Consider the following 18,182-nt stretch of genomic DNA (forward strand, 5'->3'; position numbering starts at 1 on the left):
GCAGGATCATAGGGTACTGAAAAGTAAATAATTTCCTAACTGAAAGTCCATCGAAGAAAATTTCTCTATAGTTGAAGAATGGTGGACCATGTTATTCTCTCAGTTTTCTGCTACCAATCATAAACACACTCCAGAGCAAGGGAAGAATAGGTAGTGAGAGTCAAGCATCAGATGTTGTGATCAGTTTTTGTACACACTGCTTTACTTAACCTTTATAACAATCCTGCAAGGTAGTCATTCAAACCCCATTTAAAATATGGCAAAACGAAGGCTCAAGGTAATCTGTACAAGGTGAGTTGCAACAATTCCAGGCTTCTGATTCTAGAGGAAAAGGGAATTAACTTTTAGAATGTACTATGTGCTAGCTTCCCTTATTTATAATCTTATTCTCAAAATGTTTCCACTTTACAGAGAAGTAAACAGAAAGAGGGATGGCATGATTTGCCCATGGTTAGTTACATAACCGGTGAGTGGCCAAGCTGGTATTCATTTTTTTTTTTTTTATTAAATTTTTTTTTCAACATTTATTTATTTTTGGGACAGAGAGAGACAGAGCGTGAACAGGGGAGGGGCAGAGAGAGAGGGAGACACAGAATCGGAAACAGGCTCCAGGCTCTGAGCCATCAGCCCAGAGCCCGACGCGGGGCTCGAACTCACGGACCGCGAGATCGTGACCTGGCTGAAGTCGGACGCTTAACCGACTGCGCCACCCAGGCGCCCCCAAGCTGGTATTCAAATCAAGCTCTGATTCCACAGCCTACATTCTTCACATTGTAGTATTCCACAGCCAAAGCCAACGAGAGCTGTACTGTGCAATTCTGGAGGCAGATAAATGGAGTCTTTAACATTGGACTAAAACACCAGATAATCTAAACTGAGGTCAGAAAAGTGACATTCGTGTTTTTCCCTGATGGCTTTCAAATTCAAACCTCTCAATAAAATCTCTTAAGTTTATTGATATTTACTTCCTTTTAGTCAGTAACTCAAACCTTGAGGGACTGAATAACCCACTGAATTCAGCTTAGAGCACAGAAGACAAGGAACTGGATGGTAGACAAACCAACTGTTCAAGGAACCAGGAATCAAACGTTCTAATGTTCCTCATCTGTAGTGTAACTTTGGTTAAAACATGAGGATCTCTGGGCTTGTTTTACCATATGTAAATTAAGAGTATTCAAGATGGAATTTTGGAAGGTAAGTTGTTGACTCTGATACTTTAGAAAACAAACTTTTCTTATGAGTAAAGTCCCCAAATTGCCATCTTTGGAATTTAAATAGTAAATAGTGGGTTATCAGGTATTTGTAAGAATCTGTTCTGCAAGCTTGCTTCCATCATTTTTTGAAGACCCTTGGGAAGATGTGGAACAAAAAAGCAACCAGAAATGTGTAGTCACATTTAAGAGGCACTTTTATTTTTGCCAACTTAAAAATATTAAGCATATTAAAAAATATGAATATCTCATAAAACATTTGAAATACTGTTATTCCCTGTGTATTGTGGACTTTTTTTTTTTCTTCTAATGAATACCGTTCCATTTTTGGTTCTAAAGAAGTTTTTTGTAGGTCACTGTGACAGTGCTAGGCTGACTTCTTTCTCAGAAACAGTCATTTCAGCTGTGATAGGAATGACTTGTTCCATGGGTCTGTCCTTACTTATTGTGTGACTCTGGGCAAGGGCCTTCATCTAAGTCTGTCTCTGTAAAGGGGCACTAAAATAACACAATTTGAGTCACAGTGCCTTACACAGTAGGGGCTGAAAAACAAGGTAGATTAGAAAGAACTTGGGGCAGAAAGACTTGGATACAAACACCAAGCACTGCTGCTTACTAGCTTGTCACCTGGGCAAGTGATTTCACAGAGGGGCTAGTAACTCTTAAATTCTTATCTTTTAAAATTAAATGATAATATACTAAAGTGGCTATTACACAGTAGTACTAAGCACTTAGTACTTTTATTAATAACTCTATACAATCTAGAAAGTTGCACAAAAGTTAGTATTTTCTTACAAAAACATCACTTAACAAGGACATCCGAAAGCAATGCAATACACATTTTAAGAGTTAAATGGCACTGTTTTCATAATCTCTTGGTATTTTATAACATGTAACCAATAAATACTTCAAAATGGCTTATGCTGGCTGGGGTCTTGCTGCAGAGTGATTCTGGGGCTCTTGGGCTCATTTTACAATAATTTTCTTCTAGTTGTTTTATGTTTGGTAACAACTTACTATAATTAGCATTATAGCCATAGTATATATTTCAATGTGTTAACATACTCAATTCCAAAACCTATAGAAGAAATTTGATTAGGTTTCCTAATGGCCCATGAAGTCTGTTTGTAAATTACATGATGCTCCAAGTTCGAAGAAAATGTCAGCTTGTAAAATATTATTTTCTTTCAGAATTCAAGACACATTTAACATATGGATTTTACAATAAAGTTTATTAGCTGTTCTCCTCTTTCTCATAAATGGAATGGATAATGTTGATAATCCTTTACAAACCAGTACTCATTTGTTTAAGAAACTGTAATGAGGAGGTTGTCAAAAACACATATTTAATAAACTCCAAAAAGCAAAAGGAAGGCAAACAATATTATTAATATAAAAGACCAGAGAAGTTGATTTCTGAAATCACATCTACCCTTCACTAAAATTTCTTAAAATTGCCCACCATGAAGATCTGTGCAACTCTAATGCAGAGCAGCTACAAGAGGTGAAAGGTGTGCAGTCTGAAGGGAAAACACACACACAAGGCTTTTCCTTCTTTGTCTACCAGCGAAAGGAGAAGTGGAAGGAGAGGCAGAGGGCCAAATCCAAACCCGATGACAAGAACAACAGTAACAAAGAAACCCAAAACAAAACCAGGAACCATCTGAAAACTTTTGTAGAAAAGAGGAGAACATGCCTATACTTTTGTATGTAATCTAATTTCCCTAAAGGTTCTTTCCACAACCACCATATCCCTGTTTTCAGTTCACGTGATTAAGGAAGATAAAGTCTAATCAATTAATATTTAATTTAAAAACCAAACAAAAAGTTAAGAGTAGGTGGCAAAAGAAAAAATATATTTTAAATATATATATGTTTGTGTGTGTGTGCAACTATGTAAAGAAAATAATTCCCATAGTTACAGTTTAGTTAAAGAAAGTTTTATATATATTTATATATATATATATATATTTTATTATAACAAAATAGGCAGTTACTGTGGGTAAAATATTCATTAAAATCTGATCCCTAAGAATACATTTAAAGTTTTAGACTATGAATTGGACTCCTTTTCCATTGCCATGAGTACTACATCATCACTAGAATGTCTGTTCTGCCTGTATTTACGTCTATGAAATTTTCTCAACCTTCTGTGTAAAAGGTGAGCTCCCCTAGCACCTAAACACGGCCTCAATTCAGAAACTGTGATGATCATTATGTTTGAACAACTTTTGTAAGACACTATAAATAGTGTTGCACAAGTAGATTAAAAACATTTAAACACTGCTATTCCTAGCAAATGTACTAAGAACCCTCAAACAATAAAAGACTTGAAGAACTCTTATGAAAAATGAATATCCCTTGTGAAATTATGCAAGTTAACGTAGACATTAATTTTGAAATTAAAAACCACATATTTTCCTTATTTGTCTATAATGAAATATTGGCTTTGATAACACAAGTCAACTGAGAAAAGGACTTGAGAGTTAATATATTGGCCAAACCATGCTATTAAAGTTAAGCGTGCACTGTTGCTCAAAGTTTACTAAATCACTGTTTAACACCACTTTTCTTTCATTTATACTGAAATTTGAAAAGAATGTATATAAAGCTTTTCTGAAAATCTCTTAAAGTTACTTTCCCTTAAACATTAAGGAATTTTACCACAATTTCCCAGTCTCCCCAAATCCTTAATAGCTGGTCAGGCCATTCCACCTTTAGTTCTGAAAAATGGCCACAAACCAATAGCGACATAAAGTAATACAGATGCTACAACTTGAAGGAGACACCAGATGTCAAAACTAAGCACAACCATAGACCATGATGAGTGGGATATGATTCAACATGGAAGGAGTATTGCAGACAGACTCCAAAAGGAAAGGGCAAAGAAATGTCAAAGAAAATGAAATCGTGGAAAAGAGAAACCGAGAAACATCAGTCTTCATAACTTTTCTTTTGCTGGAACCCATATGTAAGGACCAGACTGCTCTTCTATGATCTGCTTCACTTGGTTGTAAATGTCTTCCAGCGTATCTCCCTGTACAATAGCTGTAACAGAAACAAAATTAGAAACCTCCATTAACTGTCTATCTTTACTATCACAATCATTGGTGAAATAGAAGCCAGATCTTAGAACTAGTTATTCATCCAGCAAGAGACCATTTATGTATTGTTTGCTTAGTAGTAAGTGCTCATTTCATTAATTTTCATATTTGAAAAATGTAAGAATTTTTATTTTAAATGCTGATTGAAAATGAGACTTGGCAATTTTTACTTAGTTTTGTGTATTTGGAAAATACACACTGAAGCATCTAGAGGCAAAGGGGCATCTGCTTGCAAGTTACTCTTAAATGTTTCAGAAAAAAATTAAATGTGGTAAAATGTTAACATTTAGAAAATATAGGTGAGAAGCGTATGAGCATTGCTGATACTATTCTTGTGATTGTTCTAGAAGTCTGAAATTATTTTAAAAAAAGAAGGAAAAAAGCACTGGAGTTACAACACCAAGGCATGTGATGTACTTATGAACACCTGAGGAATACTTTAAAGGACAAAATGAATGGGAGATTTGGGAATTGCTACCTACTCATTTCTTTTTAATAGTATCTTAAAATGGATCAAAATTTATGAAGCGTAAGGGAAAAGTCAGTTTCACAGAAGAAATCAAGTCTGAATCTATTTTTCTCCAGTCTAGTATGTCCTAATCAGCAACTTCTTAAGTACACTAAATTTCAAGATTCCTCATCAGCACTGCCTAAATTAGATGAATTATTCTGAAAACCACAGTATTAATTACATAGTATTAATACCTAGTATTAGCCACAGTAAATAATTACTGATAGATGTGGGCATAGTTCAAAATCCATTTCAATAGGTCAGTTCATATGGCTCCAGATCAAAATTCTATTAGGGCACTGACACACATGATACCAACCTGTGAAATGTTCAGTAAATTCTTGCTCCAGTTTCATGGCTCTCTCAAATGTCTTTCTGGCTTGTTCTTCTGTCAGACGCTTATTCATTTCCCTATGCAAATAAATTTAGGAATTGCTAATTAATACATTATAATACTTTTTGAAAAAAGATGACGAATTAGAAGAGACACATAAAACATAAAATCATGAAAAGTTGAGGTTTGTTGAGAATATATATATGTCATTAAAAATTAGATTTACGGGTGCCTGGGTGGCTCAGTCAGTTGAGTGTCCAATTCTAGATTTCAGCTCAGGTCATTATCTCAGGGTCACAGAATCGAGGCCTGCATCAGACTTTGTGCTGAGCGTGGAGCCTGCTTAGGATACTCTCTCCCTCTGCCCCTACCCCACTCTCTCTCTAAAAAAAAACATTGGATTCAGTCACTAAGTATATAGCTTTATGCTTGGAATGACACTGGGTTTCAACACACTTTTGCATTGGCTCAAGGCAGCCAAAAAAACTAAGCCTTAATGTCATAGTTTTCACTCTGATCAAAATTTCATATTAAGATCTACCTACCAATTTACAGGTAACAAAGGAGACACATGAACATATCAAAGAACACCATGAGAAGGCAATCAGCAAAATATAGTCTAGGGAGAACTTTGCAGAAGAAATGATTTAACGAATAAATTGAAAAAAAAAGAGAGATGGAGGGAGAGTCTATAGATTAAAATACTTAACAACCAACTGTCACAAGTAGATCTCACCTGGAACTTGATTCAAACCAATTGAAAAAACATAAGCAAAACTTATGAAACAATCAGGAAAATTTGAACTATCTGATGATATAAAAAGTTGTTTTAGGTGTGATATCATAGAGATGTTTTCTTTTTAAGCTTTTAATTTTTTTAAATGTTTATTTTTGAGAGAGCGGGACAGAGAAAGGGGGAGGGGTAGAGAGATAAGGAGACACAAAATGAAGCAGGATCCAGGCTCCCAGCTGTCAGCACACAGCCCGACGTGGGGTTTGAACTCACAAACCGTGAGATCCTGACCTGAGCTGAAGTTGGATGCTTAACCAACCGAGCCACCCAGGTGCCCCTATTTTTATTTTTTAAATATTTATTTTTTTGGGAGAGAGAGAGAGAAAACACAGGCCGGGGGAAGGGCAGAGAAAGAGGGACAGAGACAATCCCAAGCCCAACACAGGGCTTGGAGATCATGACCTGAACTGAAATCAAGAGTCAGAAGCTGAACCATCACCATAGAGAGGTTTTCCAATAACAGAATTCTTATCTTTCAAACATATACTGAAATATATAGATAAAACCATATAATGTCTGGGATTTGTTTCAAAATAATCTGGTGCGGAGGGGTAGGGAGGTGGTGGGACAGATGAAACAAGATTGGTCATAGCTGGTAATTATTGCTGCAGCTGGATGATAGGTATATGAGAATTTGTTCCCAACTTAAAGGGAAAGCGTTCAATATTTCATCATTAAATATGATGTTTGCATATATGTATATGTATGTATATTAGAAACAGTGTGAGCAGGGAAGAATGGCAAAGGGAGAGAGAAAGACTTTTTTTAATGTTTATTTTTGAGAGAGAGAGAGAGAGAGAGAGAGAGACAGAGAGAGAGAGAGAGAGAGAAAATGAGCAGGGGAGGGGGGGGGCGGAGACAGAGGATCCAAAGTGGGTGCTGTGTTGACAGCAGACAGCCTGATGTGGGGCTCGAACTCACGAACTATGAGATCATGACCTGAGCCAAAGTTGGACACTTGACTGATTGAGCCACCTACATGCCCCTAGAGAGAATTTTTTAAGCAATTTTTTAACTTTTTCAAGTTATGTGTGGAGCCCAATGTGGGGCTCGATCCAACAACCCTGGGATCATGACCTGAGCCGAAATCAAGAGTTGGATGCTCAAGTGACTGAACCACCCAGGTGCACCAATGCTTGCTTTGATATTTTGTAAATGACCTTTGTCAGATTAAGGAAATTACCTTCTGTTCACAGTTTGCAAAATGTTTGTTGTCATGAATGGATGTTAATTTTATTAAATGCTTTTTCCGCATTTGTTAAAATGCTCATATGTTTTGGATCCTAAAATCTGTTAATGTGGCACATTTACATGGATTTTAGAAAATTAATTAAAATTGTGAAAAAATATACATAACATAGAAGTTATTATTTTAAACATTTTTAAGCATACAGTTCACTGACATTTGTATCTTCACATTGTTGTGCAACCATTACCACCATCTAATCCTGCAATTGTTTTCATCTTGTGAAATCAAAACTATATTAAAAATAACTACCCATTCTCATCTCCTCAGCCACTGGCAACCACTATTATACTTTCTGTCTCTGTAATTTTGAACACTCTGAGTACCTCATGTAAATGGAATCATACAGAATTTGTCTTTTTGTGACTGGTTTATTTCACTTAGTATAATGCCTGCAAGGATCATCCATGTTGTAATATACTGGAGAATTTCCTTCCTTTATATTAAATTTATTTTGTGTTTATTATTTTTTTTTGAGAGAGAGAGAGAGAGAGAGAGAGAGAGAGAGAGAGAGAGAGAGAGAGAGAGGGGCAGGCACGCAGAGAGAGAGGAAGACACAGAATCCAAAGCAGCTCCAGGCCCTGAGCAGTCAGCACAGAGCCCGATGTGGGGGCTCAAACTCACGGACCGTGAGATGGTAACCTGAGTTGAAGTTGGATGCTTAACCAACTGGGCCACCCAGTTGCCCCTCCTTTTATATTTATAGACCATATTTTGCTTATCCATTCATCCACTGATGGGTGCTTAGGTTTCTTCCACATTTTAGTTATTGTGAATAGTGCTACTATAAACATGAGTGTACAAGTACTTCATCAAGGAAGCGGTATATACCCAAAAGTGAAATTGCTGGATCATATGGTAACTCTATTTTTAATGTTGGAGAAAGCACCATACTATTTTCCACAGCAGCTGTGCCCTTTTACATTAATTCCCACCAACAGTTTGAGAGTTCCAATTTTTCCATGTCCATGTCAGCAACTTATTTTTTTGACAATAGCCATCCTAATGCATGTGAGATGGGATCTCATTGTAGTTTTCATCTGCATTTCCTTAATGATTAGTGATGTTAGCATCTTCTCATGTGCTTATCAGCTATATCTTATTTGGAGAAATGTCTATTCAAGTCCTTTGCTCATTTTTGAATTGAGTTGTCTCCTTTGTTGTTTTAGTTCTCTCTATATAATGGATATTAATCCTTTATTAGATAATATGATTTGCAAATACTTTCTCCCATTCTGTGGATTGCCTTTGTACTCTGTAGATAGTGTCTTTTGATATACAAAACTGTATTATTATATTTTTTAATGTTTATTTTTGAGAGAGAGAAAGAGTGCAAGCAGGGGAGAGCAGAGAGAGAGGGAGACACAGAATCTGAAGCAAGCTCCAGGCTCCGAGCTGCCAGCCAAGAGCCTAACACGGAGTTCGAGCCCACAAACTAGGAGACCACGATCTGAGTTGAAGTCGGATGCTTAACTGACTGAGCCACCCAGGCACCCCTTATTATTATTTTAGAGACAGCATGAGTCTGTGAGTTGGGGGAGAGCAGAGGGAGAGAGATCTTAAGGATTCATGCCTAGTGTGGAGCCTGACATGGGATGGGGCTCTATCCCACAACCCTGGGATCACAACCTGAGCCAAAATCAAGAGTCAGATGCTCAACTGAGCCACCCAGACGCCCCCAAAATAAAATCTTTTAAAAATAATAAGAGGCGCCTGGGTGGCTCAGTCAGTTGAGCGTCCGACTCTTGATCTTGGCTCAGGTCATGATCTCACAGTTCGTGAGTGTGAGCCAGGTGTCAGGCTCTGTGCTGGCAACACGGAGGCTGCCTCGGATTCTGCCTCTCCCTCTCTCTGCCCCTCCCTTTCTTGTTTTCTCTCTCTCAAAGTAAATAAGCTTAGACAAAAAATATTTTATTTTTAAGTAATCTCTACACCAAACATGGGGTTCAAACTCACAACCCTGAGTCACACGTTCCATAGACTGAGCCAGCCAGGTGCCCCTGATATACAAAACTTTAAAATATTCATGGAATCTAATCTGCTTTTGTTGTTACCTGTGCCTTTGGTATCAGATCCAATAAATCAATGCCAAATCCAATGTTGTTTTCTTCTAAGAGTTTTACTCTGTTACATTGTTACATTTTACTTTTGTTACATTGGCCATTGATCCATTCTGAGTTAATTTTTGTATATGGTGTTAGGTAAGGGTCCAACTTCATTCTTTTACATATAGATAACCAGTTTTCCCAGCACCATTTGTTGCAAAGACTGCCCTTTCCCCCACTGAATGGTTTTGCATCCTTGTCAAAAGTCATATATAGGGCAGTTTACTTCTGACCTCTTTATTCTACTCCATTCGTCTTTTAAATTTCATTTTTTTTCCCATCATGATAAGTGTACTCTTTAATCCCCATCCCCTATTTTCTCCATCCCTCTACTCACCTTCCCTCTGGTAACCATTAGTTTGTCCTCTATAGGACAGTCTGTTTCTTGTCTCTTTTTTCCTTTACTCATTTGTTTTGTTTCTTAAATTCCACATATGAGTGAGATCATATGGTATTTCTCTTTCTCTGACTTACTTAGTTCAGCATTATACTTTCCAGCTCTATTCATGTTGTTGCAAATGACAAGATTTTCTTTTTTTTATGGCTGAATAACATTCCACTTTATATACATACCACCTTTTTTTAATCCATTCATCTATTGATGGACACTAGGGCTGCTTATATAGTTTGGCTACTGTAAATAATGCTGCAATAAACATAGGGGTGCACTGGTGCACATATCCCTTTGAATTAGTGTTTTTGTATATTTTGGATAAATACCCAGTAGTGTGATTCTTGGATAATAGGGCAGTTCTGTTTTTAATGTTTTGAGAAACCTCCATACTGTTTCCCACAATGGTTGTACCAATTTGCATTCCCACCAACAGGGCATGAGGGTTCCTTTTTCCTGCACATGATTATCAACATTTGTTTCTTGTTTTTGATTTTAGCCATTCTGACAGGTGTGAGATGATATCTCACTGTAGTTTTGTATTCCATTGGTCTTATATATGTGTTTATACCAACAGCACAAGTTTTGGTTACTGTAGCTTTGTAGAGAATTATGAAATCAGGAAGTCTGAAACTTCAAGTTTGTTGTTGTTCTTTTAAGACTGTTTTGGCTATCTGGGGTGGGGGGGGAGGGTCTCTTGAGATTTCATATGTATTTTAGTATGGGCTTTTCAATTTCTATTTTTAAAAAAATTTTAATGTTTATTTTTGAGATTGAGAGAGACAGCACAAGTAGGGGAGGGACAGAGACAGAGGGAGACACAGAATCTAAAGCGGGCTCCAGGCTCTGAGCTGTCAGCACAGAGCCCGACACGGGACTTGAACCCACGAACTATGAGATCGTGACCTGAGCTAAAGTGGGACACTTAACTGACTGAGCCACCCAGGCACCCTGGGTTTTTCTATTTTTGCCAAAAATGTCATTAAGATTTTGATAGACATTGCACTGAATCTGTAGATCACTTTGGGTAGCACTGACATTTTAACGACATTAAATCTTCTAATCCATGAACATGAGAAATGTCTCCATTTATTTATATCTTCTTTATTTTCTTTCAGCTATGTTTTGTAGTTTTCACTGTACATGTTTTTCTTTCATTTCCTTGGTTAATTCTTAAGTATTTTGTTCTTTTTGATGTTATTGTAAATGGAATTGTTTTTGTAATTTCCTTTTCAGATTGTTCATTGTCCACATATAGAAATGTAACTGGTTTTTGTGTTGACTCTGTATGCTGCTATTTTGCTGAATTTATTTATTAGTTCTAATAGTTTTTATGTGCAGTCCTTAGGGTTTTCTACATATAAGATCATATCATCTGCAAACGGATAATAATTTTATTTCTTCCCTTTCAATTTGGATGCCTTTTATTTTTCTTGCTTAATTCCTCTGGCTAGTATTTCCAGTACCTATGTTGAACAGAAGTGGTAAAAGTAGGCATCCTTGCTCTGTTCCTGCTCTTAGAGAAACAGCTTTCAGTCTTTCACTGTTCAGTATGATGTTTGCTGTGGGTTTTTCACACATGGCTTTTATTATGTAGAGGTAGTTTCCTTCTATTATTTTGTTAAGTGTTCTTAATCATGAAAGGGTATTGAATGCTGCCAAATGTCTTTTTTCCCTTTTTTAAGGTAATCTCTACACCCAAGGTGGGGCTTGAACTCACGACCCTGAGATCAAGAGTCACATGCTGTACCAAATAAACCAGCCAGATGTCCCTGTCAGATGCCTTTTCTGCACCAACTGAAATGATCATGTGTTTTTTCCTTCATTTTTGTTTCCTTCATTGTGTTGTTATATTATGTTGATTAATTTTCATGTCAAACCACCCTTGTATTCCAGGAATAAAACCACTTGGTAATGGTGTATAATCTTCTTAATATTTTGGTGAGTTCTATTTGCTAGTATTTTGGTGAAGATTTTTGCATCAGTGTTCATAAGAGATACTGGTCTGTAGTTTTTTTGTACTATGTTTCCTTCTCTTGTATTATGTATCTCTTTCTCTTCATTTTTTTGAAAAGTTTGAGGAGGATTATTGGCATTAGTTCTCTAAATGTTTGTAAAATTTACCAGGGAAACCATTAGCTCCAGGGGGTTTTTCTTTGTTGGGAGGTTTGATCACTGATTCAATCTCTTTAGCAGTTATAGGTCTATTCACATTTTGTATTTCTTTTTGATTTAGTCTTGGCAGGTTTGTGTTTCTAGGAATTTGTCCATCTAATTTATATAATTTTTTGGTGCACAGTTGTTTATAGTACTCTCATAATCCTTTTTATTTCTGACGAGATCAGGCGCGTTCAGGGTGGTATGGCCGTAGACTCCTTTTTATTTCTGTAGAATCACTGTCTTTTTAGATTTTAGGAATTTAAATATTTTTTTCTCCCTTTAGTCCACCTAGCTAACGGGTTGCCCTTTTGTTCTAATAATCAACTTTTGGTTTCACTGATTTTCGCTACTGTTTTTTATTCTTTTGTTGATCTCTGCTCTAATCTTTATTATTTCCTTCCTTTTGTTAGTTTTGAGTATAGATTGTTCTTTTTCTAGGGGTGGGGGCTTGCAACAATGGGTATCTGCCTCCATGTCTGCACTTCCACAACCAGAAGAAGCAATCAGCTATTTGAGCACAATTCTCTAAAATTTGGGGAACCGAATCCTTATTGCCCACCACCTTGGTCCCACAAACTGCTCAAGAAAGGCATGTGTGGCCCTGCTATGGGGTGAAGGTGGGGATATGGGTAGCTGCTACCAGGTTAAAAGCTGAGATTAACGAAAATGAACCATTCAAAACTTCCCCTGGAAGCTGCAAGCCTTCAAGACTGCTGCATTTCAGAGTAGTTACTTCTGACAGATTCTGTTAAGTCCGATTGCTCTCTAGGTGGGGAAGTGTATTCCTGGTGGTTCCTACTCCACCTTCTCTCTAGCTCCACCACTGGTTAATTTTTAAATGTTTACCTAACCTTGCATTCTTGAACAAATCCAACTTGGTGGTTATAGTTTATCTTATTAAAAAAAATTAACTGTTGAACTCTATTTGTTTATATTTTGGTAAGGATTTTTCCATCTATATTCATGTTAAGATTGCCTTATCATAATTCATTTCCTTATCATATTCATTTATTTTCCATAAAATTAATTGAAGAATCTGGGTAAGATCTGCATTACTAAGCTTTTGGCAGAATTTAGTAAGTCCTGTTGGCCTAGTGTTTTATTTCTGGGAAGGTTTTTCATAACAAAGTTAAGTTCTTTAATAAGTTTAGGACTAGCTTTTCTATTTTTTTTTCCTTTTCTATTTCTTAAGACTTTTTTGAAGTTTTTTTTTAAGTATAACCTTCAAACATAGAAGACATTCATAAATATATAGCTTGATGAATTTTTACCAACTTACACTTACCTGTTTATCATCTAGTACCTAGATCAAGATACAGAATATTATACCAGCAATCCAAAATTTGGATGTGCTCTTTCCAGTCACCTACCTACCCTCAGAGTAACCTCCATTTGACTTCTAAAGCAGTGATTAAGTTTGGAATCACAGAATATGTATAAATACACACATATGTACACACACACACACACATATATATACACACATATGTATACACACACATACATATATATATACACACACATATGTATATATGTGTGTGTGTGTGTGTGTGTATGTCTGGATTTTTTTACTCAAAATATGTTTATGAGATTCTTCTATACTTTTGTGTGCAGTTGGGAGATTGCTCATTCTCATTACTGTAGAATATTTCATTGTGTGAATTTATGTATTCACTGAGACATTTGGATAATGTTTTTGATTATTTTCAACATTTCTTCTAGCAGCAATATAGTACATGTCTTTGGTGAACACATGTAAACATTTCTGTTGAGTATATACAGTTTTAGGAGATACTGTAAACAGTTTACCAATGTGGATATGCCAATTGATAACTCCTTATCAGTGCAATGAGTTTCATTTGTTCCATATCCTTGCTAATGATTGATGTTTTCTGTCCTTTTTTTTTCTTTTTAGCTATTTTGGTGTGGGGGCTAGTATATGACATTATGGTTTTTTTTTTTTTTTTAAGTAGGCTCCATGCCCAATGTGGGCCTTGAACTCAGGACCCTGAGAACAAGACCGCATGCTCTACCAATGGAGCCAGCCAGGTACCCCAAGGTTATTTATTTATTTATTTATCTATTTATTTATTAAGTTCTATTTATTTATTTTGAGAGAGATGGAGCAAGAGAAAAGAGAGTGCATGTGTGCGTGCATAAACCAGAGGGGGTTGCAAAGAGGAGAGACAGGATCCCAACCCAAGCAGGCTCTGCACCATCAGTGCAGAGCTTGATGTGGGGCTCAAACTCAGGAACCATGAAATCATGGTTCCTGAGCCAAGGTCGAGTTGGACACTTAATCAACTGTGCTGCCCAGGCACCCCACAACATTATGGTTTTAATTTGCATTTCCATGTTTAATTGAGCACCATTTCTTATGTTTATTCATTATTTGGATATACCCTTTTGTGAAGTGTCCAAGTTCTTTGATCATTTCATTTGATGCGTAGTAATATTTCCATTTTCATTCCTGGTATTATTTATGCCTTCTTTATTTTCTTTTTTTAACCTTTGTTATTAATGGCTTATAATATATATATATTTTTTTATTTTTTATTTTTTTTTCAACGTTTTTATTTATTTTTGGGACAGAGAGAGACAGAGCATGAACGGGGGAAGGGCAGAGAGAGAGGGAGACGCAGAATCGGAAACAGGCTCCAGGCTCTGAGCCATCAGCCCAGAGCCCGACGCGGGGCTCGAACTCACGGACCGTGAGATCGTGACCTGGCTGAAGTCGGACGCTTAACTGACTGCGCCACCCAGGCGCCCCCGGCTTATAATATTTTTAAAGAAAACATTTTTCATTTTGGTGACCCTGTTTACCATGTTTGTTTTCTATTTCATTACATTTCTACCTTCTTTGGGTTTTACTTTTTTTTCCTAATTTCTCAAAACTTTAGATTTTTAATATCTATTTGATTTCCTATATTCTTTCCTAATATTTAAGGCTGTGGATTTTCCATTATTAAGGCTATTGCATTTTCCAAGTTCATTCACTTGACAATTTCATTACCATTTAGTTCAAAATATTTATTAACTTATGCTGTGATTTCTTCTTTGGCCCATCCAGAAGTACAATGCTTAATTTCCAAATATATGGGAATTTTCTAGTGATATTTTAATTATTGATTTCTATTTTAATTTCACCATGATCAGACAATGTTTGTTTCCAATCACTGAAATTTGTGGCTTAGCATATGATTAGGCTTGGTAACTGTTCTATGTGTACTGGAAATTAATGTGTAAATTCTTCAGATATTGAATGCAATGTTTTTTACATATGTCAGTTAGGTTAAGGTTTTTACTTTGTGCTGTTCTATATTCATACTGATTTTTTGTTTTATTATTCTATTACTTCCTGACTGACATGTTAAGTTCTCCCACTATGATTCTGTATTTTTTTCTTTTATAGTTATCAATTTATGCTTTACATATTTTGAGACTATATTATTAAGTACAAATGTATGTATGAATATACCTTCCTGATTGGGTCAACCTTTCATTTTTACGAAATGTCCATCTTATCTCTAGTAATGATTTCTTGCCTTTAGGTATATGTTGATAGCAATATAAACCAGCTTACTTTTGGTTAATGTTTGCATGGTATATCTTTTTTCTAGTCTCTCACTTTCAGCTTTTCCATAGCCTAATATCTAAGGTGTGTCTTATGAAAGCAACACGTAGTTGATGGGTATCATAACACACGATTCTAAAATATGGCACCTTGGCCTGCTGAATATTTTAAGCTTAAAGGAATTTGAAAGACGGCAGGTATATGAAGGACTCTGATCTTCCCCAAGGCAGGTCAAGATCCTCATGTGAGAGGTGGTATTCTTATACTTGGAGGAAATAGGCACCCTTATCTCCAAAGATGGAGGGATACTGAGAGGAATTTGAACAAAAAGGCCTTGCTAAATTTCCCTAATTTGCTATTCTTAGCTCATATTCTTTGGTACTATGACATTTTCCCATGACTGTCCATTTGTCATCAAACCTAGTATAAAAATGCTCAGGTTTAACTGTTTCTTTGGGTCTTCCTTTACTTATCAATGCTCCCATGTCACATAAAAGTTGAATTTAATAAATTTTGTATGTGACTCTTTCATTACAGAGGTCCAAGTGAAAACCTAGTAGAGGGAAAAGAAATTTTTTCCTCTCCTACAAATCAGCATATAGTTATTTATTTTTACTTCCACCATTCTGACAATCTTTGTATTTAAAAAATTAAAAAAAAATGTTTATTTATTTTTGATGGGGAGAGAGACAGAGTGTGAGAGGGGGAAGGGCAGAAGAGAGGGAGACACAGAATCTGAAGCAGGATCCAGGCTCTGAGCTGTCAGCATGGAACCAGATGCAGGGTTTGAACTCACAAGCTGTGAGATCATGACCTAAGCTGAAGTAAGAAGCTTAACCGACTGAGCCACCCAGGTGCCCCACAATCTTTGTATTTTAATCAGACCACTTAGTCTAGCATTAAGTTAATGAAAATGTACTTGGGTTCATTTAAAGCATCTTACTGTCTGGGGTGCGTGGGTAGTTCAGTTGGTTAAGGGTCTGACTCTTGATTTTGGCTCAGGTCATAATCTTGAGGTTGTGGGACTGAGTCCTGCATTGGGCTCTGCACTGAGCATGGAGCCTGCTTGGGATTCTCTCTCTCCCTCTCTCTCTCTGCCCCTCCCCCTGCTTGTGCTTGCTCACTTTCTCTCTCAAAATAAATAAATAAACTTAAAAAAAAAATAAAGGGGGTGCCTGGGTGGCTCAGTTGGTTAAGCGTCCAACTTTGGCTCAGGTCATGATCTCCTGGTTCGTGAGTTCAAGCCCTGCATTGGGCTCTGGGCTGACAGCTTGGAGTCTGGAGCCTGCTTTGGATTCTGTGTCTCCCTCTCTCTCTGCCCCTCCCCCGCTCACTCTCTCTATCTCAAAAATAAACAAACATTAAAAAAAAAAAAAAGGCATCTCAGTGTCTGTATCCTTGTCCCATCTGTTCTGTTTCTATTTGCTCTTTCCTATCTTCTTTTAGTTTTATTTACATTCGATTTCTGCCCTCTATTATAAATAGGTATACATTATTTTATCTTTTTAGTGGTTACCCAGAACTACACTGCCCCATTCAGTAATTATTAGCCACATGTGACCATTCAGACTTAAAATTCTAATACATATTACCTTATACTTTAGTATATTAATGTTGATGATGATGATAGGTGTATTACAGAACGCTTATTTAATCCTCACAACAACCATATGAAGAGGGTATATACTACTATTTCCATTTTACAGATTAGGGAACGGAGACACAGGGAAGATAAGTAAATTACCCAATATAATAAGTAACAGACTGGATTTGTACTTAGAGACTTGTGCCTTAGGCATTTACACTTACATGATATTTTCCATGGATTTGGGTTTAATAAAAATGGAGATTGGGTAAAGTTGTGCAATCTGTAATCTCTTTATGGCATTTCCAGAGACATCGAGGATACAATGTTTGCCCTAAAATAGAGGAAATAAAGAAGAAAAACAAGTGAACTAAGTATTTTCAATCATTTCAAAGGTACATTTCCTACAGGTACAAAATATGGATTATGATATGTTTGGATCCTGTTCACTTTAAGCAAACTTGTCATTTCTGTTAGCAAATTTCAGAGGGGAAATGAAGACAATGAATGATGACTATGAATAATTAATTTTCCATTTTCAAATATTACATTTAAAAAGGAATGAAAATACAGTTCCCTTACTCCTAGCTTTCATAGATCGGTCTCCAAATGGCAACCAATATGGGGTTCCTAACTTATTTTACCAAGAAAAATAAAACACCCTAAACACCTAATAAACCACCTTACTACAACCACCATTTCATAAAACAATACATAATCAACAAGAGGGAAAATACCTAAAATGAAGAAGAATCTTTAAAACTGAATAAACTGAAATTTATAAAACCTTATATACCACTAATTTATTTCTCATTTTACTGGGGACTTTAACACAAACTGGCAATTGGGGACCCCACTTCTGGATATTAGACACTTTTCTGAAATGCTTAAATTCACTTACAAAGGCCATTTGGATTTTTAATAAAGATGAGTGTGTTCATGTTAAATAGGGTAGTAATCATAACTTATCAAATAGATTTTATTATATTTTAAATTACATACTGCCTCATCATGCATTTTATAATCTAAGGGGTTAAGCGTACTTCAATAAACAATTTCAATTTAGTAGGGATATTTAAAATAAAAAATTTAATACTGTATAAGACTTCAAACATATAGAAAATAATAGACACAGGGACCCTGGGTGGCTTAGTTGATTAAGCGTCTG

The 18,182-nt window shown here is 36.2% G+C and overlaps 1 protein-coding gene across 32 annotated transcripts in view; it reads right to left on the minus strand.

The window, feature by feature from the left end:
* Positions 1 to 2,424: 2,424 nt before the first annotated feature.
* DLG1 (discs large MAGUK scaffold protein 1) overlaps positions 2,425 to 18,182 on the minus strand; it is a 273,518-nt gene continuing 257,760 nt past the window's right edge. For all 32 annotated transcript variants that reach the window (XM_019839943.3, XM_019839942.2, XM_011285885.4 and 29 more), the window contains 3 exons: positions 17,239 to 17,348; positions 5,146 to 5,237; positions 2,425 to 4,259 (listed from right to left, as the gene is read on the minus strand). In XM_019839943.3, coding sequence (XP_019695502.2) covers positions 4,153 to 4,259; positions 5,146 to 5,237; positions 17,239 to 17,348 — 309 coding nt within the window. In that variant the 3' untranslated portion in view covers positions 2,425 to 4,152. The remainder of the gene's footprint in view (positions 4,260 to 5,145; positions 5,238 to 17,238; positions 17,349 to 18,182) is intronic.

Source organism: Felis catus, chromosome C2 (assembly GCF_018350175.1).
Source record: "Felis catus isolate Fca126 chromosome C2, F.catus_Fca126_mat1.0, whole genome shotgun sequence".
Taxonomy (NCBI): Eukaryota; Metazoa; Chordata; class Mammalia; order Carnivora; family Felidae; genus Felis; species Felis catus.